This window comes from Oxyura jamaicensis, chromosome 9 (genome assembly GCF_011077185.1).
Source record: "Oxyura jamaicensis isolate SHBP4307 breed ruddy duck chromosome 9, BPBGC_Ojam_1.0, whole genome shotgun sequence".
Lineage (NCBI taxonomy): Eukaryota > Metazoa > Chordata > Aves > Anseriformes > Anatidae > Oxyura > Oxyura jamaicensis.
The window spans coordinates 11,104,814-11,113,706 of NC_048901.1; the positions used below are offsets into that span (position 1 = coordinate 11,104,814).

General features: G+C 42.1%; 1 protein-coding gene across 2 annotated transcripts in view; it reads left to right on the forward strand.

The window, feature by feature from the left end:
* The window catches only part of RYK (receptor like tyrosine kinase), a 40,143-nt gene extending 32,941 nt beyond the window's left edge, over nucleotides 1–7,202 (forward strand). For both annotated transcript variants that reach the window (XM_035334736.1, XM_035334737.1), the window contains exons 12-14: nucleotides 1,700–1,859; nucleotides 5,164–5,300; nucleotides 6,131–7,202. In XM_035334736.1, coding sequence (XP_035190627.1) covers nucleotides 1,700–1,859; nucleotides 5,164–5,300; nucleotides 6,131–6,242 — 409 coding nt within the window. In that variant the 3' untranslated portion in view covers nucleotides 6,243–7,202. The remainder of the gene's footprint in view (nucleotides 1–1,699; nucleotides 1,860–5,163; nucleotides 5,301–6,130) is intronic.
* Nucleotides 7,203–8,893: the final 1,691 nt, after the last annotated feature.

Here is an 8,893-nt window from a genome sequence, read left to right on the forward strand (position 1 = left end):
AAAAAGTGATACCACAGAAAGCCAAAATCATAAGCAGTGCTCCAGGGAAGCTACCTGGTGACAACCTCTCATTTCAGTGCAGAAAATTAATTGCCTCATGCCATTCCTGTGCAAAGGGTCAGCAGTCTAGCCAACTTTACTCCCTGCCTTCCTGGGGCAAATTCCAGCTTTGTTTTAGTTGCCATACTTGTGATCCTGAGTGCTGGCAATAGTACTCAATTTGTAGTGCATCTGGTGGTGCTTCTCCATGGCAAATGCAGGCAGGAGCTGAACATCTACTGATCTCTACTGCAGTACAAGAACTACTGGACTAGCCTTGGGTTTTTATGTAGAAAAAGAGGTGGTCAGTAGCCAGGATTCCTTGAAGGGCTTTGTTCATATGCCACTCCCTTCTTTCCAAGGTTTATTCCTGGGAGTACCTCTGTGTGGGAAAAACAAGGAGGAGTTGGTATGAAGCGTATTAGCTCTGTGTGTCTGTGTTCATTTGGGGAAGGGAGCCAGGACTGCAGTGTTCTTAGCAGGGTTGTGAAGGGGGGAAATACTCAGGTGTCTTGGGCCCAGTTGGAATGGACATAGTCCATAGTCCATGACACAAGTCAGGGCTCTGTAGTCACTGGAAAGTACCCTTTGTTTGTTCATAGACGGATCTTCTAGGAATTTCTCTGAACTTCATTTGTGCCTTTTAAGAGTGACAAGATATGGAAATGTCTTGGTCTATAAATTTTGAGGTCAATGAACGGACCTGAAATCACACAGGAATGGGGTAAATATGAAGGTACCTGAAATAATAAAGCAGCAAACACACAAGTTGAGCATTTATATTTAATTTTTCTCATCAAAATAAAGAAGTACTTGAAAAATTAAAGATGGCAAACACCATTAAAAAAAAAAGACAACCAAAACCACAATGTTATTTTCTTGTCACAAAATGTTTAAGCTAACATTTTCTCCATATTCTGAAGTCAGGTGTTTGAGAACACTGAATTTTGACTTTAAGTTTAAAAGAGCATGAATTAATATCATGGGGGGGGCGGAGGAGGGAATCAGTAGGCAAATTTATTCCATAAACACCCACTAAAGGTTCCTCTGTGCTACTTTGAGGCTTTTTTTTCTGTTGATTACAAGTAAGTTTTCCTCAGCCAGCTTCCAATTTCTGATTATCCAACAACCAGAGAGTAGTTTTTGCTGAGGCAGTGTTTGTGGAAATAAATATCTTATTAGAGCAAATAATATCACTTGATTAGGAACGAGGTTTTAGGTCACAAATGATACCAGTTGCTTTATCAAGATACTGTTAGACCTTGTTTTGCCTAAGTCTTTAGCTCATAAATGCTACAAAGGTACTATAGCTAAAATAATTCAACTGAAAGTGTATCTCCAAGGGAGCAAAAATAATTAAAGGAGTTCTAGGTTTGCTTTAAATGTATTTTTCTGCATTTGTAAATGTTGTATTTTATTTAATCTAAGACTTCTGATTTTGTAGTGCTTACCCGTTAACACAGAATAAATACTTTAAGAAGTATTTGATAACCACAGAATAAGTGTCTTGATCAAGAAGAATGCTAACCCTTTGGTGTGTTGATAGTGTGATCAGTATTCCCCAATGAAACCCTGAGTTGGAAACTTAAAGTGGAGTGTAAATATTTTCTGTAAAACTGTAGTGCCGAGGTTGCTAAATACTTCTGTTCTTTTAAATTAGCATTGACGATGCACTTCAGGTTAAGATTACAGACAATGCGCTATCCCGAGACCTGTTTCCTATGGACTACCATTGCCTGGGGGATAATGAAAATAGACCAGTTCGATGGATGGCTCTTGAAAGCCTGGTTAACAATGAGTTTTCCAGCGCTAGTGATGTGGTAAGTTTCGTTTTCTTTTTTTCCCCTTATGTTTTGTAAATATATTTTGATAACTTTTTTCCCCCACCAAACCTTTCTCAGTAATTACAGAATTATGGCACTGAAGAGATATCAGTGATTTATCCAGAACTGCACACCTGTTTCCTGTGTTTGCTGCGTAGGGTAGATAGTTTAAAGGTCAAGCAGGCACTTCTCGCCTGGCAAATTGTCCGTTGCTCCTTGTCCTACTTGGTAGTGTTAGCAGAAAAGACAGTTACATTCAGTGAGCAACCTGTATCAGCACGTTTGCTGTTTGAACAAATGTGATCTGTAGTCCCCTGAAGATCTAAGAAATAGTGATGGTTCTTAAACGCTTTCCACTCTGGGAGGTTGGCTTTGAATTTAGGATCAACAGGTGAAATTGTCAGTGTTTTTCTCTTGTATGGGGAAGCTCCAAGTTGAACAGAGTACTTTGCAGGTAGCGAAAAAGTGGGAAGAATTGTTTTCCTTGACCTACTGGCTATATTCATGGTAACAGAGCCCAGAATACAGCTGGCTTTTTGCTTCAAAGACACACTGCTGATGCATTCAGCTTTCTCATGAAGACCCCAAGATCCTTTCCTGCAAAGCTGCTTTCTAGGCAGCCAGCCCCAGCCTGTCCTGTTGCAGGGGGTTATTCCATCCCAGAGGTAGGACTTTGCATTTGATTTTTTTTGAATATTGACATTCATTCAGTCCATTTCTCCAGTTCCTCTTCCTTCTGCAGAAGCCCTGACCTCCAGCCTGCCAGCTTGGGCTGTAGGGATGCTATGGAAGATGTCAGTGGCCTTGCTAAAGCCAAGGTGAACATCCATTCGTTGCTCTCCCTGTACTCACGATGTTCTCAGCAGAGTAGTAGGCAGCTTAGTTTGGCAGTTTGCCCTCAATAAGGCCATGCTGGCTGTTCCCAGTCACCTTTATGCTTCACTGCGTGGAAATGGCTTCTAGTGTCTTGTGCTCCCTGACCATCACAGGAGCTGCTGCTTGCCCAGCTCCTGGCCTGTAGTTCCCTGGGCCCTGCCTCTTGAGGAGGGTGCCTTTTTGTCCAGTTGTCCCCAGCCTCTTCCCCAGCTCTCGTGGCCTTTCAGAGATGAGGAGAGCAGCATTGCAGTGACTTCAGCCTGCTCCCTCAGCACCCATGGATGCATCCCGTCCGGTCCAATGGTCTTGTGTTGATGCATGTGATGAGCTTTGGTTCTCCAGACTCCATCCCTGTATGCTCATGCAGTCTCACTGTGTTCCTCAGGCAGACTTCTCCTGCATCCACCTTTCTTTCCTTCCTCAGTGCCTGGGCTTAGTCAGTGCACCCATGGTGGCCTTAGACTGTGCTTGTTCAGCTTCCTGCGCATCCAAACAGGCTGTTCTTGTGCTCACAGGAGGTTGTCCTTGAAGAACAACCTTTGGTAATTTGAGTACTAATTAGATAAACCGCTTACCCTTATGATCTGTTCCTTCCTGGTAAGGGGGTATTTTCTTTGGAAACAATGCTCTTCTTACTGTGGCTACATCCAGAGATTGTAATCTATTTCTTAAAATGTGCTAGTTTAGGAAATTTTTGAAAAGATCTGGTTGCGTTTTCCTCACTGCCATGGTCTTTGTACATCAAGCCATACAAATAAAAAAGACAAAAAGGAAAGAAAGGGAAGGAGTCAGCTCTGCTCCAGAAATATTTCTGTTCTCATTATACTCATGGGGGGTTTTGTTACACCAAACTTGAAGCCAGACCAGGAAATGGAAATTGCCTATAAAGGCATGTTTTTATGATACTAAATGGGGTCAATAAAAACATTGATTTCTTCTTACTCACTCTCTGAAGTCTGGAACATGAATGCATGTGCTGGTCATGAAGACTGGACTGGAAATGAATGTTTATATCGCACTGCCAGTAGAATTTTATTAGGAAGAAGGCACCTCGGTCTCATAACATTAGAAAACTTCAGTGCAATTCAGCTTACAGTATTTTAACACAAAACTCCCTGTTGTATTACATAAAGTCAGCTTCTACAATGTAGTTCTGTACTTCACATGCGTAGCTGTTTGAGCTTTGTAGCATGCAAAACGGGAGATCTTTCTGGGTGTAGGATGTGTGCCCTAACTATTATTTTTGCAATTACCTGGACACTTTTCACAAATATGTTGTAATATGTTTTTTTGTCTGTTCTCTTGGAACAAATCTAAATACCAAATGCATGCAGCTTTATCAATGATGAAATCTGTTACAAGAGGCTTAGGTGTTGTCTGCTAAGATGCAATTAGCATGTGTTCTAAACTTGCTTTTTGGATGCATTTCCTTAAAACGGTTTTCCTGGCTTGAAACATTTTTAATGTATTCCTCCTCTGCCAACAGTTATACCAGTCAGCTAAAGCATATAAAAACAATTCCTGATGACTTTTAGTTGTGTTTTTTTCCCCTCTCTGGTGGACACACAGCTCTATCTTTTTATGCTGTTTGTATGCAGTTCCTTATAGAATTGGAAGTAGCTATGTTCTCAAAGTAGTTTTGCTTGAATTGCTTTTTATTCTAACGCTCTAGGGGCTCTACCACCTGTTCATTGACATTTTTCTTACCTGCCTTTTCTTTACCTCCCTTGCCTCCATGCACTGCTAATAGATAGCTGTTCAGAGACAGGCCAGGTCCATGTGCCTGCCGTTCTCTGGCTCTGAGCTTCTCAATGTACACTGGCAGCATCCCTTAATTTAAACACTGCTAATCAAAGCCACCTTTGATTAAAACCAAGAAGCTTCCAAGGCTGGGAGAAAAGGCAGTTCTGCCCCTTTTAAAATAAATCATGATGATTGCAGCACTTGTAACTTCTGCTGTGAATCTTCATTGTGCAGTATCAGCATCCTCTTTTGGTTTTGTCTCTTTGGTCTCTGGATACCAGCTAGTTAAACTACTTTACTTGTACAATGCTTGTGCTTGTATTGATTGATTGAGTTTTCATCTTTTTAAGCTCCTTTTAGAAGGAGTGTCAGATGAATGATGTGTTGAAGGCTGATCCAGCTGCCAGGTTTACTTAGATAAAATCTTTGTTTTTCTCAGAAGTAGGACTTCTGGGCGTATACTCAAAATATACAGAGAATTTTGATTTAGAAAAATGGTTTAATTCACTCTGCTCTTCTGAACCTTTGAATTTCATAGGACTTCTTTGAGAAATTTTGGGTAGTGTTTTTGAAGGGGTAAACTTATTAGGAAATCATTACACCATTTTTTATTAAAATAAATAAAAATAAAGTTTAATGTTCCTTAGACTTGTTAAGTGGACTGCATGCTTTTTCTTTTCAGTGGGCCTTTGGAGTAACACTGTGGGAGCTGATGACTTTGGGACAGACTCCGTATGTCGACATCGACCCCTTTGAGATGGCTGCTTATTTAAAGGATGGCTATAGAATAGCTCAGCCGATCAACTGTCCTGATGAACTGTAAGTGTGCATCTTTGGAGAAAGGGTAAAATGTCTCTTTTGGAACCAGCATGTTAAGCCAGCCTTATCAATGAAAGAGCCAGGTCTGCCTCTCCCTTTCCTGTTTGTTTGTTTTTGCTGACCCTTGTGTAAGTATTTGTTTGGCTTCACAATGATCTGCCTCGGAATGCAAGCTAACATTTTTTGTTGTTGAGTTTCATTTAATGCTGACCCACCTCTCTTCCTTATTTTGATATGTAGGTGAGACAGGGTTAATCATCAGGCTGCGAAGAGGGAGCCAAAGGGGGTGGAGGTTTTCCACTTGGTATTTGTGGGGCTGCAGTGTAAGAAGCTGCTAGGTTTGTGGGGAGTTTCAGTTCTCTCAGCAAGACTAAAGAGAGAAGCACTCTGTATAGTGGCACTCAAACAGCAACACTCACGGTGTTTAATCATAATCTTAATAGGATGGGAGAAGGCAAGAACACAGGCACCACCTCCTGCCTCACATGTTCTTCCAAATCCCCTTCCCGTAAACCTACCACAGAAGCGCTTTGAGCTATGCTTTTACAATACTTCAGCAATTTCCGATGAATTATGTATTACTTCCTCCTGGATTGCCTCTGACTTGTATCCTGAATCAAAACAGTGCCTCCAGTCATGGTGCGTTTATTGATCGTTCCAGGTGTCTGTCTGCAGCAGGAGTGATTCAGCACAGTGTATCAGAAAATGCGGGGTTCCTTTTCCTCTGGTTGGCAGGCTTTCTTGTGCCAAATGTTGTGTTGTTTTTCATTTTCAGGCTTGGGACTGTGGTTGCCAAGTGTGTGTTCTCATGTCTTCTGTTTGTCTTCCAGGTTTGCTGTGATGGCCTGCTGTTGGGCCCTAGATCCTGAAGAAAGACCCAAGTTTCAGCAGCTGGTGCAATGTTTAACTGAATTCCATGCAGCACTGGGAGCCTACGTCTGAAACTGAGGGGAAAAGATTCAATTCACTGACTGGGAAGAAGGCATGGCATACATTTGCAGCTCCATGCATCACTCGGACTCGCACACGTGATGTGTATAAAGCAACACTAAAGGGAGAAAGCACTTCTTCCAAAACACTGTGCCTTAGAATGCTTTAGTAGTCTGAAGTTTTTTGTAAGACCTCTTGATGTTGAATATTTTCTAGATTATCACTTTTGCTAAGTTAAATCGAGACCTTTTTATTTGCCAGCAGGATTTTTAAAGTGTAGTGATAGTGAACTTGAACACAAGATTTGGATGGACTTTGCACTCTTACAACAGACAAGTGATTTTTTTTTGAAGGGTATATGGAACTGGTAGAAAAGTGAGGATAGGGGGAATTAATGCAAAAAACACATTGCAGAAAAAAAATTCCCTGCTTTTAAAAATGTTGAAACTGAATCTTTCTGACCAGCTCTAGTGTTTGTACTTGTATGTATCTGGAATAGCTTTTTAGTATCAACTTCTTCTATTTTGAGACAACAGCACATTGTGGTTGGATCCACAAGCGGCATCTTACTTTTTTTAACCCATTCATGAATGTTTTTTTGGAAAAGCTGGTCTTCAGGATGCAATATCCCCTTTTTAAAGCAGTAAGTGATTACATAAAAGTGATTCCAGTTTACCCCCCCCAGAGAGTAGTGAAGGGGGGGGGGGTGGTTGAAAATGATACCCCTCCTCGCAGATAAAAGGCTGATGTGATTTTTAAGATGGTTTTATGTGCTAAATAGAGGCCTTCAGAGAAGTGCCAAAGCAGCCCTTGCTTGGGAGTCTTTCACCTCAGACTTCTGGATCACAGTTTCTCTTGTTGAAAAGGTACTGGTTGTTTTTTTTATGGGCTTTTATGGCCTGAAACGGGCTTAAATATATAAATATATATTTGTAAAGACACTTGCAGAGTAAAGAATGTTTTTCTATTACATCTAATGTGAAAGCTTGGTCCCTCACATTGCCTGTATTGAACGTACAGGTTGGTGGTTGTCATTGGGGGTGGAGTTGGTTTGAAGACACGGTGCGTTGCTTTCCACCCTCCCTGCAGAACTAGTCCCTGCGACTTCCTATATTGTCTTGCTGCCTTCATTAACCCAAATATCCATTCCACCCCAGATTATTTGAGTTTGAACACTGAGAGTACTGAACAAGGTTATTCAGGAAAATGTGTGATGATCCACTGACTGACTTGCAGAATCATTTAGGTGGGAAAAGACCTCCAAGATCAAGTCCATCTGTTAAACTAGCACTGCCAAGTGCAGGCTGAGCCTCAATGACTTTCAGATTCCACATAAAACTATGTATGAAACAATCTTCAGTTCTCCAAATTCACTGTAGAATGCATCCTCTACAGTGGTTGTAGGCTGCACCATGAGGTTGCACCTTAGCATAATGTAAAGCATGAAGAATTTGCCTTTTGTCTCATGCCATTGTCAGAATAAAGCATCCATCACCTAGAGTGTTTGTGCAACTGCATGTTGGGGAGCATTGCCCTGACAGGCTCCGTAGTGATCGCGGCATTTTAGGAGACTCTGGTCTGCAAGTACGAGCAGCTGGATTTGGCTGTGTTGTGCAGTTGTGCAGCTTTTGTTCTTTCCAGAGTTCTGAAAGCTGAACCTAGTTGAAGGCAATTAATCCTTTCTAATTAGTATTGCGTGAGGCAGAACTCTGGGCAGTCAGTTGTCATTCTCACAGGCTTCCCCTTTGCCTTGCTGAACTAAAACGGAGCATCCCCCAACATGCAGGACCTTTTCTGCCTGAGCTCCAGTGCTACTTATCTGCAGCTGTGGAGCCAAGGCTTGCTTTATCCTAGAAGGATAATTTCCTGCTAATGTAACTCAAGTCTGGGCATGTTACAACGGGCTGTGTTTGCTTGAGTGAACCGAAACTGCTTACATTTGGTTGGCTTTGGACTCGCTGGGTTTGGGGGTAGCAGTGAGGTTTTGTTTGCGTGGCGTTCTGTCATCTTGTTCATTTCTGACCCAGTGTCAATACTTGTTTACCAAGACTTGGTTAAAGCTGTCAGTGGCAGAATTACTCGAATCAAGATCTGTGTTATGATGGGATCCAAGATTATTTCTGAGATTAGAAAAAAGCTCAAAGTGAAGGCGGTACGCACGCTGTATTTCGTAGGGTAGCATACGCTTCGCTAAGCGCACTGCAGTGGTTGCACACAAGATGTGTGGGGTTGGTTCGTCTCTGGTAGGTACCCAAAGTGATGTCTACCTGCTGCGGTCTCAAGGTGGGCTGTGGATGTGCTGAGCTTCACTCGGCACTGGCTGAGGGGATGGCAAACTACATCAACAGGTTGTTCCTTAGTTGTTCTCCGATGAGCGTGCACATCAACAGAGGCAAAAAGTGTTCAGTGTGTTAGGGTATAGATGTAATTACTGCTTTTGGAATCTCTCCTTTCATTTAAACACGCTTCACTACAGGAGTTAAGGCTAAGGTATGCATTTTACTGATAGCACAGCTACCTTACCTTGAGGAGATGCTGTGAAGGCATTTATTGCGTCCAAGATTGCAGATAGCTTTCATGGCTGCATTTTTTTCGCTGCTGCATGCGATACGTCTTAGCTTCGTGACCCTGTAGGCAGGCTCTGAGGAGCAAGGCGTTAAGGC